This window comes from Pangasianodon hypophthalmus, chromosome 16 (genome assembly GCF_027358585.1).
Source record: "Pangasianodon hypophthalmus isolate fPanHyp1 chromosome 16, fPanHyp1.pri, whole genome shotgun sequence".
NCBI lineage: Eukaryota > Metazoa > Chordata > Actinopteri > Siluriformes > Pangasiidae > Pangasianodon > Pangasianodon hypophthalmus.
In genome coordinates this window covers 16,196,616-16,218,350 of record NC_069725.1, presented here as the reverse complement: position 1 = coordinate 16,218,350, position 21,735 = coordinate 16,196,616, and the positions used below count along the sequence as shown (strand labels likewise).

Below are 21,735 nucleotides of genomic sequence, written 5' to 3'. Positions count from 1 at the left end.
TCCCAGCTGAAAAGAAACAGTCCCATAGCATGATGCTGCCATTACAACCTTTCACCGTGGGTACGGTGCTGGTCCGTCTGTGTTGGTGTGTTCACACTGCCATTTTTTTCTTGTTGCATGCTGGGTTGTTTGTGTTTGTCTCGCTGTCTCTTGTGCTTTCTCTCTCTGATGGCATGCAGGATAAAAGTGAAATATTGACTGGCTTCATGGCTCCTCCTTCTCTTTGTGTGACCCCCCGATCAAATCCACATGCAATGCAATTCTTTGTGGCTATGTTTTTATCTCGCTTAAGATTAGATTGTTTACCTATTCTCAAGCCAAATAAATATATTAAATACCTGAAATAAATTTATCTATAGCATATGAAACTAACATTTGCCTCGAAGCTGTAGTGGGCACGAGCCTGTTTCATTTCTCTCTTTTTATTATTTTTAGGGGTCCAAGCAGTGAAGGTGCTGGAACCCTATTGCAATTGTTATTATTTTCTTTTTCTTATTAGGAGTCCAAGCACAAAGGGCTGGAAACCCTATTGCTATTATCAAGATATTTCCTATTATTAGGAGTCCAAGCACAAAGTGCCAGAACCCTATTGTTTTTGTTATGACTTTTCTTCTTCTTCTTCTTCATATGGTTCACCACTGAAATGAATCATGCAGACCAAAGCATGAATCTTATAGACATGACACTTCGCCAAAGCATAGACTTTATGCCTGAACCCAGACAAGCAAGATGGGCAAAACTGGCCTAACAGTAGCACTACAGCGCAAGCATTTACATTTTGGTGCATATCTTATGAACCGTGAGCCCTACAAACAATTTTTTTTTATCCTGAATTTGTCAGTTCTCCCAAACAAAAAAGCCTCAAGAACCATTTAGGGCCAACCACCTAGATTTTTTTTGATAATCTGCATAAAATGCAAAACTAGGATTTTTTTTCCCCACATACTTAGTGGCAATCCACTCAGGAGAGTGTATGCCTCAATAATTATCAAAAACATATTTAGATTTGTAAGCAACCACAACATGTCAATCAATACTAATGAGGCAGAGCCTAATTTACTCAAACTTCTGTAATTCATGATTGCTTAGATGGATTTCGACAAAATGTCATAGGCATACACAACATTCTGAGGTCATGTGCAGAATTTGGGGCATGGTTATGTACAGGGGATGAAACTAGGGTCAAATAACTGTTTCTCAGGGGCCTTAAGGCCTGTTAAGCTGAAAATTGGTATGCTGCATCTAGCTGCGTCCTAATCTGTAAATGGAATTCTGATGTAAGTCACGGTTGATTGCACGGATTCGTACAAAACTTGAGAGCCATATACAGGACAAGATTCTGAAGTCATATGCAAAGTCTGGTGCATGGTCATACAGGGCATGGAGCTAAAGTCAGTTAACTGTTTCTCAGGAACTGTAAGTCAGATTGAGCCGAAATTTGGTATGCTGCATCTATGTGCTAAACTGTAAATGGATTTATGATGGTGACTTAAAAAACATGGCCACGATCTGCCAATCTGCTTTCAGCAGGCATTTGACAGTGTTGAACTTTTTTCACAAATTGAACACCAGTCAGAGTGCCCAAGCCTGTCCACCACCAAAAATGCCTACAATGGCCATGTGAGCATCAGAATAGGACCATGGAGCAAAGGTAGAAGGTGGCCTGGTCTGAATCACATTTTCTTTTACATCATGTAGATGGCCAGATGCATGTGTGTCACTTACCTGGGGAAGAGATGGCACCAAGATGCTCTAAGATTAATCATTTTTAAATCGAAATCGCAATTTAAAAGGTTGCGATTTTTAAATGGCAAAAGCTGCAATTACTTCTTTAAACAAGGTAATTCAAATATAGTAACAACAAGCACATTCATCCAAGGAGGCTGTTTGCCTCCTGAATGTATTACGATTGACACAGAGTTGAACCAATAGAAGACCTTTCAACACTGCACATGCTGAGTGAATAACACGCTAAGAAAGTGATTTGGCTAACTTATGAAAAGATGAGTGGGGGCGGTTCATCTGTGCAACAAAGTTTGTCTGCAGAAGAGCAAAGTCCTGCTGACAACTTGGTGCCTAAAAAAAACAGTATGTGTGTGGAATTATTTTGGATTTTGAAGTTTTGATGTGCTTCAAAGGCAAGTACTTTGTAAAACCTGCCCAATGTCTGCATCAACCTCGCGAGGCAATACTACCTACATCAACACCTAAAGAATCATCACAGACAGCTATATAATGAATGCATGGCTAAAAGGTCCACCGATTAACACACTGCTTCATCGCAACCCCCGCAATCGACAGCCAAGCAAACTTCTATTGTTCAAGCATTTGAAAGTGTCACACCCTACGACAAAACTTCACGAGGGTACTGTGCAATTACAGATGCCATAACAACATACCTGGCTAAAGATATGATGCCAGTTTACACCGTCACAAAAGATACGTACAATACGTGCAGGAAAAAGGTTGAAGCAGAGTTGAAAGATGTGGAATATTATGTGACAACAACTGACATGTGGTCCAGCAGGACCACTGAGCCATATCAAAGTCTCACTCTTCATACGTGAGAATTTCGAATTAAAGAGTCATTGTTTACAAACATAAAACTTTCCCGATTACCATATGGGAGAAAACATCGCTTCTGGATTGAAAGATGCACTATCTAGCTGGAGTCTGAATGAAGGCGGCCAAGTGTGCATAAACACAGACAATGCAGCCAATGAACAATAATTCTAAAGCATTTGTTGAGCTTGGTTAATATTATTTCTATATATACTAATACATGTTTAATATTTCAAATTGCATAAATTAGCATAACAATGTATTATGAGCAAAGATGAATTAATAATGAACAGATGTGTATGTATAAATTAACAATAACCTAGGTTAATGATAAATGCTGTGAAATAAATGTTGTTCATTGTAAGTTCATCATACCTTAGGCATTAACTAATGCTAACTGAGATAAATGCATTCTTGCCAAGTTTTTTAATTGATTATTTTCAGAAAACTCACTGAAAGATGACTGGCTGCAGCGAGCAGTAGGAGTCTGCAAGAAGCTGGTCAGTCATTTCTCCTACAGCTGGAAGAAAAGAATGGCACTAACTGCAGCACAAAAATATTTGAATCTGCCTGAGCACTCATTGTTTACAGAGTGTCCAACGAGATGGGGAACCAAAGCAAAAGTAATTGCTAGGATGCTGGAGCAATGTAAAGCTTTGAATCATGTGCCAACTGCAGACAGGAAAACAAGACATCTACCACCGACATGGCAAGACATAGAGGTGTTAGAATCCACCCACAAGGTTCTGCATCCACTCCAAGAGTTTACAGATGTGCTTTCTGGAGAGGAATATGTCAGTGTCTCCTAACTTAAGCTGGTACTTCACCTTTTGAGGACAAAGACTCTAACTGAAGGTCAAGAGGACACAGATCTCACAAGGGCAATCAAATGCAGAGTCCTTCAATACCTCCAGGAGCAATATGATGACCCAGACACTCAAGAACTTCTGGAAGTTACATCATTCTCACATCCTCGCTTCAAAACAAAATACATCAGTCAAGGCAACATCTCGGCCATAAAAACAAGAATGATGACAAGAATGAGATGGAAGAAGCTGCAAGAAAGGTAAGTAAATGACACGTGGCTTTATAAAGGTTTCTATATGAAGAAATATATTGAGCATTCATTTCTGTTCTGAAAATTTGTTAAAACTGAAGTACCTTGGTTGTCATGTGTTCTGAATGTTACAGGAGAAGAGATCACATGCCACAGAGCCACAGGATTTAGAAGCAGCCTCAACTGTGACAGCAAAGAAACCTGGCAGCTATTTCAAGATTTCCACTGTGTCTCCAGTGGAATCTCTTAATTTTAATGATGGGGTGGAAGCAGGTGAAAACATTACCCCTGAACAGTGTGAAGATGTGACAATCAAGATGTGAACATTTTCTTGTTGACCTTTCGGCCTCAAAGTTATTCATTTATTTTGCACTTTAAATCATCACTGATTGTTGCAGCCTTAATTTAGGTTGTGGTCTGTTGTTTACTGATGTAGAATTGTTTACATTGTGTTCGTGTTCTTAAATACAAGATTAGGATTTTATTTATATTTAAGCTATTTAACTTAAGTTTATTCTAGATACTGTAGTTATTTGTTTGATTTGTCATGACATGTTTGCATCATGACAGATTTACTTGATTTATCATGGCACAATGTTAAACATTAAGTGGTTTTAAATAAACAGTAGTGCTAGTAACTGCATTGTTCCATCTGTTTATTTTAGTGTTAGAACATAAGTTTGTAACTATGATTGGTCTTTGTTTGACGCTGTGCAAACCACCACAACAAACCTGTAGCTCTTTTTAAATACTCACATTTTAAATCGCAATCGCAATTTTGATCCTAAACATTGTTGCAGACCAAGTACACCCCTATATGGCAACAGTATTCCCTACTGCCACTTTCAACAGGATAATGCACCCCGCCACACTGTGAAAATTGTTCAGGAACGGTTTGAGGAACAAAGAGTTCAAGGTGTTGACTTGGCCTCTACAGATCTCAATCCGATCGAGCATCTGTGGGATGTGCTGGACAAACAAGTCCAATCCATCGAGGCCCCACCTCGCAACTTAAAGGACTTAAAGGATCCACTGCTAACATCTTGATGCCACAGCACACGTTCAGAGGTCTTGTGGAGTCCATGCCTCGACAGGTCAGAGCTTTTGTGTGGCACAAGGGGGACCTACACAATATGCATGTATGTGTGTTTGTGTGTGTACATATATATATATATATATATATATATATATATATATATATATATACACACACACATACAGTGCTGCTTGAAAGTTTGTGAACCCCTTGAGCTGTTCAGAGTTTTCTGTGGTTTTACCATGATTTTCTTATTTTATCATCACCTGCTTTTTATAAATTAAATGTCTGATGTATGTTGATCAATTGCATATGTGTAACGTAGAGGGGTCGACAACGGAGTTGGGGATCCAAATGCAAGGCTTTATTTACTAGCGTGGTCAAAACAGGCAGGGTCGAGCACCAGCAAACAGTAAAATCCAAGGCAGAAGCAAAAGAGTAATCCAGAACACAGGCAATGGTCAGGGCAGGCAGCAAACAATCAAAAACATGGAAAACAGTCCAAGGGTCAAAAACACAGGTAAACTAGGAAACACAAACATGGAAACTCGGAAACTCGGAAAGGCTATAACAATCACAAACACAACACAACAATCAGCCCCTAGGAGCATGGGTGAGCAACTTTTATATAGAACAGGGAGAACACATGACAAAACCAACCAATGAAAACATGACACACGAAACAAAGGAACCAATCAGAACATGACACACAAACAAGGGGTAGCACATGACACAGGTGGGACAAGGAACACATGGGAAATGGAGCCCTGAGAACAATGGCAAGAGTCCGGGGTGGAGTGCCCTCTAGTGGAGTTCGTGGGCACTCCAGCTGGTGATCGTAACATAGCCCCCCCCCCCCCAAAGAGCGGCTTCCAGACGCTCCTCAACAGGAATAGACATGAGTCCAGGAGGGTGGTGGAGCGGAGGCGGAACAGGGGGAGGGATGGAGGGCCAGGTCCATGTGGAAGTGGAGGAACAGCTGACGGGCGCCAGGGCGGAGCTGACGGGCACCAGGGCGGAGCTGGTGGGTCCGAAGATCCCCACAGCGGAGCAGACGACCTCCACAGCTGAGCAGAGGAGAGCAAAGATCCCCGCAGTGGAGCCAACAGCCACCACAGCAGAGCAGACGTCCACCAATGTAGAGTTAACAAGGCAGGTGCCCACCAAGGCTGATCAGGCTGGACTGGGACAGAGAGCACAGAGAGGTTAATAACGGCCTCTGTGGACGAGACAGGACAGGCTGGGAGTTCAAAGACGACCTCCATGGCCGTGACAGGACAGTCAGAGAGTTCAAAGATGGCCTCCTTGACCGTGACAGAACAGGCAGAGAGTTCAAAGACGGCTTCCTTGGCCGGGACAGGGCAGGCGAAGAGCTCGGAGACGGCCTCCTTGGCCGTGACAGGGCAGGCGAAGAGCTCGGAGACGGCCTCCTTGGCCGTGACAGGACAGTCAGAGGGTTCAGAAGCGGACACTGCCGACTCGTGAGGTCCTGCAGTGGAAACTACCACCTCGGGAGAAGCTGGAGCAGATGCCGATGACTTGGGAGGTTCTGCAGCGGGAGCTGCAACCCCGGTAGCTGGAGCGGGCTCTGGAACGGATTCGAGATCTGGAGAGGGCTCTGGAGCAACGTCATGGACTGGAGTGGACTCTGGAGCGGGCTCAGGAACAGATTCATGGACTGGAGCAAGAACAGAGCAATATGTAGCCCAAACACACAGGATGGCGACAGCCATTACAGGGAGCACTGAGGATAGGGGAAGTGTCTCTGTGACGACCAGTGCTGAAGCTCTTGGAATACCTGCTGCACGCACCGACATCAACGGTGGGTCCGCCAGACTGGACACCAGCCTCAAACGCCCTTGGAACGCCTTGGTGTCTTCAAACGCAACATCCACGATGCTCGGGAATACAGGAGTGGCATCCGTGATGGCTGAAGACTGAGGCTTGACATCCATAATGGCTGGAGGCTCTGGTGTGACAGGCATCTTGGGAAGAGGCTCTGGTGTGACAGGCATCTTGGGAAGAGGCACTGGGCAGGCGGCCATCTTGGAAAGAGGCACTGGGCAGGCGGCCATCTTGGAAAGAGGCACTGGGCAGGCGGCCATCTTGAAAAGAGGCTCTGGGCAGGCGGCCATCTTGGAAAGAGGCTCTGGGCAGGCGGCCATCTTGGAAAGAGGCTCTGGGCAGGCGGCCATCTTGGAAGGAGGCTCTGGGCAGGCAGCCATCTTGGAAAGAGGCTCTGGGCTGGCGGCCATCTTGGAAAGAGGCTCTGAACTGGGGATCACAGAACAAGAAGGTGCAGGAAACACAGGAGTGGCGACCATAATCACAGGACCTGCTGGTGGCCATGATGGGTCAAGCTCCGCTGCTGCCGGAGCTTGCCGCTGTTGGCCCCCCCCAAAAAAATTCTTTGGGGTTTCAAAGTCCTCTGCCTCTCCCACAGTAAAAGGAGAGCCACATGACAACAGTGCATAGTCCATAAAGTCTCTTAAGCTACAGTTGAATTCCCCTCCAGGTAACAATGATTTCGTTGGCTCATGAGTCCAAAACGGAACAAGTCCTTAAACAAAATCTCATCATATATTGGTACTTGATATAACAACTCACAGAATTGATGAACGTATTCCTCAATGGATAGATTCTTTTGCCGAAGGTGCAGTAGTTGATCGACTGGGTCCATGATTGGCCAGGAATGCTCAAAAAGCCGCTGGATCCGGGTGTGGCTGATTGTTCTGTAACGTAGAGGGGTCGACAACGGAGTTGGGGATCCAAATGCAAGGCTTTATTTACTAGCGTGGTCAAAACAGGCAGGGTCGAGCACCAGCAAACAGTAAAATCCAAGGCAGAAGCAAAAGAGTAATCCAGAACACAGGCAATGGTCAGGGCAGGCAGCAAACAATCAAAAACATGGAAAACAGTCCAAGGGTCAAAAACACAGGTAAACTAGGAAACACAAACATGGAAACTCGGAAAGGCTATAACAATCACAAACACAACACAACAATCAGCCCCTAGGAGCATGGGTGAGCAACTTTTATATAGAACAGGGAGAACACATGACAAAACCAACCAATGAAAACATGACACACGAAACAAAGGAACCAATCAGAACATGACACACAAACAAGGGGTAGCACATGACAGGTGGGGCAAGGAACACATGGGAAATGGAGCCCTGAGAACAATGGCAAGAGTCTGGGGTGGAGTGCCCTCTAGTGGAGTTCGTGGGCACTCCAGCTGGTGATCGTAACAATATGTTTGTTTAGAGGGAATTTTGTGAGTAGCCAAAAAACTACATGAAAGATTGAATTATTGTATGTGCAAAAGTAAGTGAAGCCCCAGCTGCATTGGTAAAGTCAAGTGGGTAACAGATTAAAGTGAAACACATTTGGGTGCTTAATTAATCAGTCAAGCAGACCAATGAAATTAGACATCCTTAGGAAAGTGGTTGGGCAACAATGATTAAAAGAGAGAGGAAATCAACCAAACCACTGTAGTGCCAAGTAGTCAAACAATGCCAAGAGGAAAGGAGATATCCGAGGACATTAGGAAGAAGGTGGTGACAGTCCATCAGTCTGGGGAAGGCTATAAGGCCATCTCCAAGAGATTCCAACTCCATCCATCCACTGTAAGACACATCATCTACAAATGGAGGTCATGTTGACGCCCATCAAAACTATCAAGAAGCACCAGAAAACAAATGGCTGTCTCTTGGGTGAACTTGCATAAAAAAATTTAAAAAGGGAAAAAATAAATGGGAACATGCTTCAGTAACATTTTGTTCATATAAATTTATATAGATGCCAATAATTGTGGTCAGCAATGACATGGTTTTGTTAAAATATATTTTGTGATAACTGTATTTAATTTTCTTAGAATACATTTACTTAAAGTTTAGATTTCTCTCATATTTTCAGTGTGAGATTAAGCAAATTACAAACACATTTTCCCCATTTACTCAGAATTAAAATTTGTCTCATGTAACACATGTATTTAGGAATTTTCAATGTCACAACCACAAACCTTTTTGTGCTCAAACCACAAACCTTCAAGATTCAAGATTTTTATTTGTCACATACAGTTATATACAGTACATAACCTGCAGTGAAATGAAAACCTGACCTACTCCTCCTGAGACTATGGATTTAAATAACTAAAGTAAAAATAAGGAATGAATAAGAAATTAGAAATAATAGGAATGTGCAAAAAATAATGTACAAAATATGCAGTTATGTTACGTGTAGAATAATACAAAGTGCAGTGTGTGGAGTGTCAATGGAGTGCGGAGTGACGAGAGACTTTATGGAGTCCTAAGGGATCTGTATAGTGTACATTTCTGTTGTGACGGCGGGCCGGAGAGCAGCGCACAAAAAAGGAAAAATGCTCCTCACACAGCTGCCGCCCGTGTTTTGGACAGACAAAGCGCACATGGCTCTGAGACAGGGCTGCCTAATCCTGCGCAGCTGGCAGCCAGTTGCCGCAGCCACGGCTCTCTACCGTCGAGGAGAAGACAACAGTGTATAAAAGGGAGCAGAAGTACAGAGAGGTGAGCACCGATTGTACTCAATACTAATAGCTGTTTCTCTCTCTCTCTCTCAGACAGCAGCGACACACCCTGAACCCGCAACAGCGAGGCTCCTCTCTCCTTATTCCTCTCGGAAGAAAACCGAGGGATTCTCCTCGGCGCCCAGACCCAATGACTGTGCCCCCTAGCTGCCGCCAGCGCTCAGTCCAGCCCTTACCTGCACCTCTACCCTGCACTTTCTCACCCTCACCTCTTCACTTTGGTCTATAAATAAAATACACTAAACCTCTCAGTCTTAGCCATCAGACTATAGAAGCACTTGCCTGATTGCAGCAGGCTGAACACACAGTTAACAGAGTGGGTGGAGTCTTTGATGATTTTAGCAGCTCTGGTACTGCATCACCTGGTGTAGATGTCATGCAGAGAGAGGAGAACACACCCAGAGATGCACTCAGCTAAGTGCACCACTCTCTGCAGGGCTTTGTGGTCCTGGGTTAAGCAGTTTCTGTACCAGGCTGAGATAAACTTTCTATAGCCCCAGTATAGAATGCTATCACGATCGCTGGGGAGACCCTGAATTTCCTCGGCAGTCTCAGATGGTACAACCATTGTCTGGCTTTGTTCACCTGAGCTTGAATATGATGAGTCCAGGTCAGGTCCTCAGAGATGTCTATCTTGAATGGGGTATAGTTCTGCTGCACATAGCTCCCTTTGTTGCTGTCGGTGTGGGGTGAGGGTGGTGTGTAGGACGTGAGAGATGGCATTTTCAGTAGACTTATTGGGGTGGTAAGCAAACTGGAGTGGGTCAATGGTGTCAGGGATGAAAGAGCAGATGGAGTTTTTGATAAGCCTCTCAAAAACTTTCATGAAAAGTGATGTGAGGACTACAGGATGATAGTCATTTAGGGAAGAGGGCTTATTGGTCTTTGGCACAGGAATGGCAACAGATTTTTTTAAGCAGCTGGGGACCACAGACTTAGTTAGGGACTCGCTGAAGATGGAAGTGAACAGACTAGCAAGCTGATCGGTGCAGGATCTCAGTACATGGCCAGAAATGCCGTCAGGGACTGTCGCTTCAGAGCCCTTCAAACCTCGTCCTCCGAGACAGTGATCACGCGCTCATCGCTAACAGAGCTGCTTCCTTCTGTACCGCTAGTCAGCAGGCTAGTGCTAGCATGGTTAGCCTCAAAGCACGCATTTTTTTAGCAAACCTTTTACCAGTAGTACGGATTTATGCATGTTCAGAATATATCGTAGAACAGCCATTTATTATTAATAATATTAATATTATTACTGTACCCACCAAAAAGAGACCCCAAGTTGTACTCCTAATAGAGTCAACCTTTGTAATATACACTATATAGCCAAAGGTTTGTGGACACCTGACCATCATACCGATATGTGGGCTTTCCCCACACAAAGTTGGAAGCACACAATTGTCTTTGTATGCTGTAGCATTAAAATTTCCCTTCACTTAAACGAAGTGACCTAGCCCAAACTTATTCCAGCATGACAATACCCCTGTGCACAAAGCGAAGGTCTATGAATACGTTGTTTGCCAAAGTTGGTGTGGAAGAACTGGAGTGGCCTGCACAGAGCCCTAAACTCAACCCTATTGAAGACCTTTGGGATGAACTGAAACACCAGCTGCGCCCCAGGCCTTCTTGCCCAACATCAGTGCCTGACCTAACTAACTTGTGGCTGAATGGGCAATTCCCCACAGCCTCATTCCAAAATCTATAGTAAAGCCTTCTCAGAAGAATGGAGTTTATTATAACGACAAAGGGGGACTAAATCTGGAATGGGATGTGCAAAAAGCACATATGAGTGCTATGTTCAGGTGGCCACAGGCCTTTGGCCATAGAGTGTATGTCGATCAACAAGAATAAGATGGGATAAGTAGGGAAGCAAACACAAAACAGACTAACCCTGTGGAATGGGCTTGACCACTAGCTGAGTGAAGTACTTCTGCTCCATTTCTTGAAAGGGAGAGGAGGGGGGTCTGCCCCTGCGTTTCACTGCATCTGCTTCAAAGTTCCTGTATACAGCACCACTGCCCTTCCTGCACCTCCTGCCAGGTCTGGGAGCCTGAGTGGAGCACATATAAGGAGTGGAAATCATAAGCTGTAACAGCAAAATTATACATAAATATTTTATATGAAAACACACAAAATCCCATAAACAATAAATGCCTTAGATTACCTTACCTATTTTTAATCAGTTATAATTATTTAACAGTGGAGAAAATGTACATACATGCATATACAGCATGTTCTAGAAAAGTTATTATCTAGCCAGGCCATGCATGTCATATAAAAATGAAATTATAATAATCAATCAGACCTGAGTAGCACTGACCTTTGGCAGTGTGACTGGTTTAAGGTGAGGGCTAGTACCAAGAGGAAGTAGAGTCTCTTTAACAGAAGACATGAACGTAGATGAACATGGACACAGTGATTCCTCTTTGCATGACTCCTTAGGCAACATTTGTCTCCTATCTATGTGCTCCTTCATAAAGTCTTCTGATTGGCTGTCACCCTTGGTATTCTCAGCCCCTGATGCAAAGATGTCAACTGAGTGAACTGAGAGAGAGCACTGAGATGGATGTGACCAGGAATGCAAGGCAGACTGGTTGAGATCTAGAATTTCAGAGTTATGCCCATCCCCTGGCACTGAATCCCAGCCACCTGATTTACTGTGGCGGCGGCGGCGGCGATTCTTAACTGTGCGTAAATGGAGCTCGACTTCTGGTCTGATTTTGCGGGGTCGGCCCCACCCTCGAGGGCTGCTCATGAGAGAAGCCTCACCTGGAAGAGGGTCTGCATCTGGAGGAGACGAAATGGAGGGGGGAGGGGCGATACTGGAAGGGTGATGGCAAAAAGGTAGGTGTGTTTTGGTAGCATTGCGCATTGGAGACAGATGTGGCTCGACTATGTTATCCACCTTCACAGAAGACATAACCTCTTTCTCAACAGAAAGCATAGGTTCATCCTTCAACAGAATGTCCCCTGAAGCTGCCAAAAGACAAACAGCGGTGAATAAGTGTTAATTTTAACAGCTAACTTGAATTTAGCTTTAGTCTTATTTCAAAATGCTTAATAGTTTTAGTCATATTTTAGTTGGTGAAACTACAAAATTAATACACTAAAATAGATCAGTTTTAGTCAATAAAAACTAAATAATTCAGTCTATTTAAAAATTTCCTTAAATTTCCCAAATTAGGGTATATTTTAATTTCCAATGAGCAAAGGAGTTAGCTATATAAAATAAATAGCAAATTTTTTTATTTTAATTTCACTAATAGCACATTTTATTTTTAAGTCGCAGGTTTATGCAGAGATTTTAAATAGTTCATTTGTGTGGAATTCTGTGAATTCTAATATGATGAATATTATCCAAGACAATCCTATCACCAAGACATAAAATGCACATGACTCACCTAAAATCTCTTCTGGCCCTTCTACCAGCACACCACCGATATTTGGCAGCAGCCAGTACCTCCGCTGGTACCGGTCCTGTCCCAGTGATATTGCCCGCATGCAATGTGATGACTGCAGCAGCTTCTTACGAAAAAACTCCTGGCGCTGAAAAACAGGATTCTTCCGTAACATCATAATGATGTATCAAGACCACACCAGACACCGAGATGTTATCCCACACTTTAATTCAGTTTCAGCTGCCAGCAGTCAACCCCAACATAATACTTATGACCTAGCTATAATTTAACCAATTAAACAACTTGAGCAATTATTATTAATTTTTTTTTTACACTGAGACAGTGTCAAAAGGTAGGTATGTTTTGGTAGCACTTTTGACACTTTTGCTGCTTAATTCACAAATTCCCTTGTGCAACTGAAACAGGTTTCTTTAAACACTTTATTCATTAATTAGTGCAGCACCTAGCATATTTCTGCAACATGACTGTGCTAACAGCCTTCTGCCAAGAAGACTACTGCAATTAGTGGCAGGTTTGTTTGGCATAGCAGACCATTCTTAGCAATGGAGTCTTAGTGGAGGCTGCACTACCCAAGTGTTTTTGGTGCAGCAGCAATGCTGGGGCTGCAGCTATGTGCTCAGCAAGAAAATAGGCATCGCGGGAATGTATTCCACACCACCATGTGGCCAAACTAAACAATGCAGCTTTAGATGAGCCACATTAAAGAATACAGTTTTTTTTTTTTTTTTTTTTTTTTTGAGCAATATGTACAATACTTAACTACCATGATAATTAAAGACCTGATGTGAAACAACAGAATCAGTGTATTCCAACCTGACTAGGGGTCCTCAAGGACTTGACGGAATACAAGGTCACATCATTGTCCAAACATGTTACTGTTTACAGTTGTCACTGGATGTATGGGGTATGGTTAGGCAATACGGCAAAAAAATAAAGAAATTCTTGAATACACTCTAATGGTTATGCATCACATTTAATTTTGTGAAGCAATATTAAGTCAAGTGTCATGTATTATGAGAATATACAGGTATTTAATAATAACCTATAATTATAAAACATACCATAGAAACATAGTTCTTAACAATAATATGTTTTTAATCAGCATTTACAAAAAAAAAAAAGCATTTAATGAGGAAAAAAAAGTGGAATAAAAATAGGTACGAAATCATGAGTACAAAAATAGTGCAATTAATTACTTACAACAATGAGTAACAAGTTTACAACAATGAGTACAACAAAGTTACACATGCACCATTGCCTAACAATACCCATAAAACTCCAAAAAGTACGTCATGATGTCAATATGCTGCGATATCAAGACAATACAGTCTTATCATCTGCTCCTATTGTGAATTTGGTAGCCCTACCTTGGTTAGCTTATCAATCTGTCGTTCCAGCTCAGGAACACTTGCGTTGTTTGAACTTTCAGCCTGTAAGGAAATATAAACTACACTTATACATCAGAACATTATAAACATGAATGTATTTGCTCTCCAATGTTTGCAGGGGAATGAACTGTAAGTGCTTCCCCAGGACTGAAGAGCTTGGGGCACCATTAAAAAATGGCCAGAATCAGTTACCTTGTCATGACTAATGCCCATAACCAATAGTAAAGGGGAAAAAAAAAATTATATATATATCTTCAAAAATGTCATCTTAACTGAGGAGTTATACCAATTTTATTTTTACAAGAATTTTTAAAAAAAAATTTATTCTATACAATTTCATTTCAAGCATCTCTACTTTTATCTGGGGATGCATCAGTACCAGTTTTTGGTTTTGACTGAGTACGAGTACATGTTGTTGGTACTCTCTGATACGCATACTAAAATTAACACTGTTAAAATTAACAGAAAAGAGTGACCTGAAATGAGTAATCGACACTAGACACATCTGCGTTTTCATATGACCTAGTGGCAGAAGAAAAAACAGCACACTTCTATTTTAATTTGCTTTGACAACTCCAGCATTGGATTATCAGTTATACGTAGGTGACTTTCCAGTGACTGTTTTTGTTTTGATTTATTCACTGTTTATTATTTAATATTTAACAGAATAAGCCTAGTGTGACAACAAGCAGAATCCTCTACTGCCAAAAACCCCACCCCGGAGCCATGCTGATTGAACACTCCCAGTCACTAATTACTTAAACACCTGTGCCGAACTGTCATGAAGAGAACACTAATATAATGGACTGGATGTAAACGACCCCAAAACCAAAAGAAGTAGAACGAGAAGTCAGATTGCTAAATTTTGTATGCTCGTGAACCTTCATTAGTAAGCCTATTTTGTTTGTGGTGATCTGCTAACAGTAATTATAAAACCGTTCACTTAAAATTTTACATGAGACAATGGGACAATGAATAAGCAGTATATTTGTGTTTGCTTCCCTATGTCAGTTCAAAATGATTATGATAATGTACAAAGACTTTGCTATGCAGCTACAGGTTGTATTACACTGTAAATACTGCACTGTATTTAAATAATTTACAGAAATATTGTGATTGTGAGTGTGTAATAAGTGTAGTTTTATGATTTCAGTGGGTCTCTATGGAGTTTTATGCTGAACTCATGTGCGTAAGTGTAAAAAAATAATAATAATAACGTGAAGCTTCAAATGAGGGCAGCACCTCAAACATGCCTCTGATGCAGCTAGTGTAGACTGAAAGGCTTTTCAAATTGGAACAGAAAGAGGTCTGCAGCCTGTCCAACTGTGAACTTGCTATTATTAAAGAACGTCACAGAACATTCTATTGAGCTCTGTTTATGTTTCCCAAGTTTAAATAGTGGTCATGAAAAGCACACACATGCATATTCACACATTTGTGCTAACAGGCTTGTTCTTTATAATGTTATCTAGTCGATTTTAAATGAAGTGCATTAGCTAGCTACATTAGTTACCTTGGACTACTACAGTCTGCACTGGAGAAGAGATGGTTTTGTTTCACTTTGGAAAAATGCTTGTGTACAGCTGTAACTAAAGTATGTTTTATTGCCAAGAACAACATACTGGGTAACAACTGTTACTTTCACTCACGTAGGCCTGTCTGTGGACATTTTTCTCATCTAGCCAGCATTTGCTGCTAGTAATAAACTTCTCTTGCTATGTTTTATGTTTAAGAAGTTTTATCAGGTTACTTGTGTTATAGGAAGATGTGGTAGTTCCTTTCCTTTTGATATTTTCAGAGTACAGTTTGCATTCTGTTTTACTTTGATTGCCATCATTAATCATGAAATATACCCAGATCCTGTAACTTCACGTAGTCTGTTCACATAGTATCATGGTAATGGATGTGGCTATCAGAGCATTCTATTCTATGAGTAAATGAGAACTGTATCAGACCAATACCAGTATCAGTGTTGGCATAGATGTGTCCCTACTTTGTATCCTCTCATATACAATGTCAAAAACTCACTGGCTCTTTTTATAATGAAAAGTTCTGGAAAGAATGGAAAGATATATATCAAAATAGACCTGGGTGTGATTATTGTCTCCAGTCTCTTATTTGAAGCTTATGTAGATAATATTACTAGAACAGCTTTCTTTTATCTCAGAAATTTTATCAAGATAATAAATATAATGTCACTACATGATGCAGAAATCTAGTTCATGCTTTTGTAGGTTAGACTGTTGTAATGCCTTGCTGGCTGGATTTTCCAGTAGTCCTTACTAGAACCAAAAAATGTGACCACATTAACCCTATCTTATCCACACTGCATTGGCTCCCAGTGAAATTTCGCACTGATTATAAAATACTGCCATTGATTTATAAAGCAGTGAATGTTCTTGCAACACAGAACTTGAGCAAACTTTTGGTCTTTTATGATCTGCCATGTCTGTTTTGATCTAAAGGTGCAAGCTCTTTGTTGGTACCTTGAATAATGAAGGCTACAGCAGGGAGCAGAGCTTTCTCTTAAAAAACTCCCCAGTTATGGAACAGCCTTCCAATTAGTTTTCAGGACTCAGACACAGTCTTGGTCATTAGGACTAGGTTGAATACCTATTTGTTTTGTCAAGCCTTTTGTTAATAGCTTTTCTCTTTTGGTAAACTGGGATGTTTGGATGCCCTCGCACACTCTCGCACATTCACTCAGGTTTGTTGACGGTGGAGCGCCTGGCCGCTTTATATCCCAGTGCGCCCTCTTGTCTGTATTACCTTCTCATTCCCCTTCTTAGTGTTTTTCCTTGCCACCATCACCTCTGGCTTATTAAATGTAAATTTTGTATAATGTATAAACATATTGAGAGTAATTGTAATTATTTTTTTTACTGAACTGTATTATTATTATTATTTTTTTTTTTTTACTGAAAGTGAGAATATTTTACATATTGAACCACAAGCACATTTTTAGTGGAATACACAACAGGAAATATATTATTTTAGACGTGTTAATATTAGCTAACACAAGCAAGCCATAGTGGTCACACACCCTCACTGCTCACATTACACTGATATAGCATTTATAAACTAGCATTTATGACTTTACAAGATAACTGATGTAGTACCTCACAAATTTTGAGCTCATCTTTACGCTGGCGAGAGCTGCCATGCTCCAGCAAGCTGCTATCTGCGAGGCTCTCATCTTCAGCCACACAAACACGAGTACTGCGCCTCCGCTCCTCAAAACACAGCTCCTCCTCAGAGCGGCCAGTTTTATGTGCTAGAGCAGCCTTCATTCTGTCACACGTGTATGAATTAGATTAATACTGAGAAGCATTAATTTAAAATGCTGCATTGATAAATGCCTTACTTGCGCAGTTTGCCCTCAATAATCCACTTGTTCTTCTTGTAGGTAGTCATGTTCTCCAGTGTCTTGTCAATTTCACTGTACAATAAAAACAATTCTGCTTTTAAGCATAGTGGCATGTGTATGTATGTGTGTGTGTGTGTGTGTGTGTATATATATATATATATATATATATATATATATACATATATATATATAGGAACTCTGGTACATTTATGCAGTTATCCAATCAGCCAAACATGTGGTAGCAATATAATGCATTAAAGCATGCAGACACAGGTCAAGAGGCTCAGTTAGTGAAGCTCTTGGCCATACTGTTATATATGTGTATATATATATATATATATACATATTCACACACACACACACAACGATCAGCCATAACATTAAATCCACCTGCCTGATATTGAGTAGGTCTCCCTTGTGTTGCCAAAACAGCTGTGACCCATTGAGGCATGGACTCCACAAGATCTCTGAAGATGTGCTGTGGTATCTGGCACGAAGACGTCAGCAGCAGATCCTTTAAATCCTGTAAATTGCGGCATCACCAGCACATCCCACAGATGCTCAACTGGATTGAGATCTGGGGAATTTGGAGGCCAAGTCAACACCCTGAACACTTTGTCATGTTCCTCAAACCACTCCTGAACAATTTTTGCAGTGTGGCAGGGCGCATTATACTGCTGAAAGAGGCCACTGCCATTAGGGAATACCGTTGCCATGAAGGGGTGTACTTGGTCTGCAACAATGTTTAGGTAGGTGGTACGTGTCAAAGTAAAATCCACATGAATGCCAGGACCCAAGGTTTCCCAGCAGAGCATTGCCCTAGCACAAATTGTTGAAAAAGTTAATGCTGGATATGACAGAAAGGTGTCAGAACACACACTGCATCGCAGATTGCTGCATTCGGGGCTAGGTAGCAGCAGACCGGTCAGAGTGCCCATGCTGACCCCTGTCCACTGCCGAAAGTACCTACAGTGGGCACGTGAGCATCAGAACTGGACCATGGAGCAATGGAAGAAGGTGGCCTAGTCTGAAGGTGGCCTAGCCTACATCATGTGGATGGCCAGGTGTGTGTGCATCTCTTACCTGGGGAAGAGATGGCACCAGGATGCACTATGGGAAGAAGGCAAGCTGGCGGAGGCAGTGTGATGCTCTGGGCAATGCTCTGCTGGGAAACCTTCGTTCCTGGCGTTCCATCTATCTAAACATTGGTGCAGACCTTCATGGAAACGGTATTCACTAATGGCAGTGGCCTCTTTCAGCAGAATTATGCTCCCTGCAGCACTGCAAATATTGTACAGAAATGGTTTGAGGAACATGACAAAGAGTTCAAGGTGTAGACTTGGCCTCCAAATTCCCCAGATCCCATTTCAATCGAGCATCTGTGGGATGTGCTCGACAAACAGGTCCGATCCATGGAAGCCCCTCCTCGTAACTTACAGGACTTAAAGGATCTGCTGCTAACCTCTTGGTGCCTGATACCACAGCACACCTTCAGAGGTCTTCTGGAGTCTATGCCTTGACGGGTCAGAGCTGTTGGCAGCACAAGGGGGACCTATACAATATTAGGCAGGTGGTTTTAATGCTATGGGTGTGTATATATATATATATATATATATATATATATATATATACACACACACATTTAAATACAAGTTAGTTGTATCTTACTTAATGACTGTGTTGCTGGCATTGAGCTCCTCCACCAGGAAGGCCAGGATAGAGGCCTTAACTTCAGGGCTCAGGGTTTGGAAGCTTTTAGTGCGGAGACTATTGCATATATCCTTCTCAAAGCCATGAGATTCCAGAAAGACCCGGAGCACCTCAGACACTGTGCTGTGGCGCAGTTCCAGATCCACCAGCTTTTCGCCTAGGATCTTCACTGACTACAAAAAAAAAAAAGTCCTTTTAACTGTTAATGCACCTCATCATGCTTATTCAGTCAATGCATACACTTCAAGTAAAAGCTGATTTCAGGAGAAATGTAACATTAACCACAATAATAAAAAGAAGAAAATCTTTCAGATCCATTTTCAGCTAAATTTATTGGTAATTTGGTCATAATAATGGCTAGAATTTGCCAAATCTTTACTAAAACAGAAATAAAAATATATTGGATTGCCTCCACATGTACAGATTAAAACAAAATACAACAAAGTGCAGTGATCTATAAGATCATTCATTCTCACTGGTTAACTTACAACTCAGCAACCCAGTCATTAAGGAATCATCACCAAAAACTGAGAACTCTCATAAAATCAATAATTAGTAAGCATACTACAAATGCTGTGTAGTAGGTGGGGGTATGGTTTGCATGGGTTATACAGCTTGAGAGAGGGTTCAGGGATAATTCAGGGGGTAACGACTAGCATGGCACACCTGATCTTTGTTTACTGGCATATATTTACATGGTTTTGAGCCTCTCTCTCTGTCCATCTCTAGAAGATTGTGCATGAGTGAAGCTACCAGTGTGGAAATGATTCATTTTCTTTTTGAGGTATGGTGTCATCGGTGTGCACGCTGAGGGTGTGCCGAATGCTAATAAAAGTTCAAGTTCAAAGCATAATCTGAGTCTCTTTGTTCTCCAATCAGGGTGTTCGGAAAACATAACAGTATTAGACTAACACTAACAGAAAAAATAACTTTAAGGCTAACTACATTTCAACAAACACACTATAGTGTACAATATCAACACACCTGGTAATATGAAGGCAAACCAGGATCATGCAACACAGCATTGACCAGATTTATTAGCAGGTCAAGAAGTTCATTCTGGTTTTTGCCTATTCCCAGTAGACCCTCCTGCAGGGTGGCCAGACTTGGGATATCCTTAGGCACCTGAAGACCCAACACCTTCCCAAAGCTGTGAAGGAACTCTACCACTGTGATACATTGGCGAAAGGCGACACCTGACAGCACCATTCCTGGGATGCGAGACAACTCTGGCAGAGGCTTGAGTGACAACAGACCATAAAATAGAAATGATTAGCAAGTCACAATTTGGGTTATAATAAATAATTTCTATTATAATACATAAACTGATATTGCACAGAAACTTAGGTTAAGAGCAAGGTTTTGACATCTTAGTATTCTGACAATACATGCAATTACAGGCAATTTCATGGAGAAAAAAAAACTAAAAAACAAACAAAAAAAACACTATAATAAACATTGTTTTACGCACTCACCATGTGGTCAGTGAGGCACATGTCTTCAGTGGGCTTTTTCAGCTCCTCTAGGATCTTCTGCTGCCTCTTCCTCTCCTCCAAGCGTCTCTTGGCCTGTGCCCTTCTCTCTGCTTGCCTCTTAGCTGCTAGTGCTGCTTGCACTTGAGCCTCTGCTTCAGCCTTCGCCTTCGCCAAAGCTTTAGCTTTGCTACGGGCTCCTGCTATCCTCTTCATAGCACAGACCTTCTCGGGACACTGCTCTACAGAAACCTTCCTTCTACAGCCTGGCTTCTTCGGTTGATCATTGACAGACTGGTAGATGTCTGTGTCTAAAGACTGAGCTTGGTCCTCCTGCATAGGCTCTCTGGCATTCTCCAACTGTTCACATCCAAAACAATGGATTAGATTTTTGTTTCCCCATTTCCTCCCCAGTATGGTAACCTGCCAATTCTCACTCACCAGCCAGGTCTATCCCATCATACAACAGCTACCAACCAGAGAGGGTAAAGGCTAACTTGCTTTCACCAAGACACCTGAAGCCACATCTTTTCGACCTGCTGCGTCACATGGCAGCATAACACACTTTGAGGAAAGCACTATCTGCCGTCTCACACATACGTCAGCTCACAGACACCCATGATTAGTGTCGCTGTGACTGACAGAGGAGAGAAAGTATGCCATCCCTACTATCCAGAGAGCACAGCCAATTTTGCTCCCTCTGCTCCTGGACTTGGACGACTGCGGCATTGTCAGGATTCAACAATAGGGCAAAAGATTAGAAATTTGCATACCATATAGATGATGTTCCACTTGAGACTATGGCTTAAGCAAGCCATAACTATAATATTAACAATATTTTAATTATAGAGAAACATAATTGCAATCCCTTAACAACAACTACTTCTAATCATACCCACATTAGGGATGGCAAATACCTTTAAAATTATATTCCAATTTCATATTTGAACATTAGTTTGTAATTTTACACCCTACAAGTGATCATTCATGTTCAAATTGCACAAAACACAAAATTCATAATGAAGAGATGCAGCAATCTGTACTTATTGCCATGTAATGCTTATGTAATGTTTAGAAAACCACCAACAAGCTCGGAGGAAAGTGCTATCCACCCCCATCTGCATGCACAGTCACCCATGCTTGGTCAGAGTCACTGTGATT

At 41.8% G+C, this 21,735-nt stretch overlaps 1 protein-coding gene across 4 annotated transcripts in view; it reads right to left on the bottom strand.

Moving 5' to 3' along the window:
- The window catches only part of baz2a (bromodomain adjacent to zinc finger domain, 2A), a 121,437-nt gene that overhangs the window by 39,532 nt on the left and 60,170 nt on the right, over window positions 1–21,735 (bottom strand). For all 4 annotated transcript variants that reach the window (XM_053240692.1, XM_026920761.3, XM_034311955.2 and 1 more), the window contains 9 exons: window positions 20,578–20,934; window positions 20,087–20,341; window positions 19,061–19,275; window positions 17,390–17,464; window positions 17,145–17,316; window positions 14,005–14,067; window positions 12,620–12,764; window positions 11,539–12,194; window positions 11,109–11,268 (listed from right to left, as the gene is read on the bottom strand). In XM_053240692.1, the coding sequence (XP_053096667.1) occupies window positions 11,109–11,268; window positions 11,539–12,194; window positions 12,620–12,764; window positions 14,005–14,067; window positions 17,145–17,316; window positions 17,390–17,464; window positions 19,061–19,275; window positions 20,087–20,341; window positions 20,578–20,934 (2,098 nt within the window). The remainder of the gene's footprint in view (window positions 1–11,108; window positions 11,269–11,538; window positions 12,195–12,619; window positions 12,765–14,004; window positions 14,068–17,144; window positions 17,317–17,389; window positions 17,465–19,060; window positions 19,276–20,086; window positions 20,342–20,577; window positions 20,935–21,735) is intronic.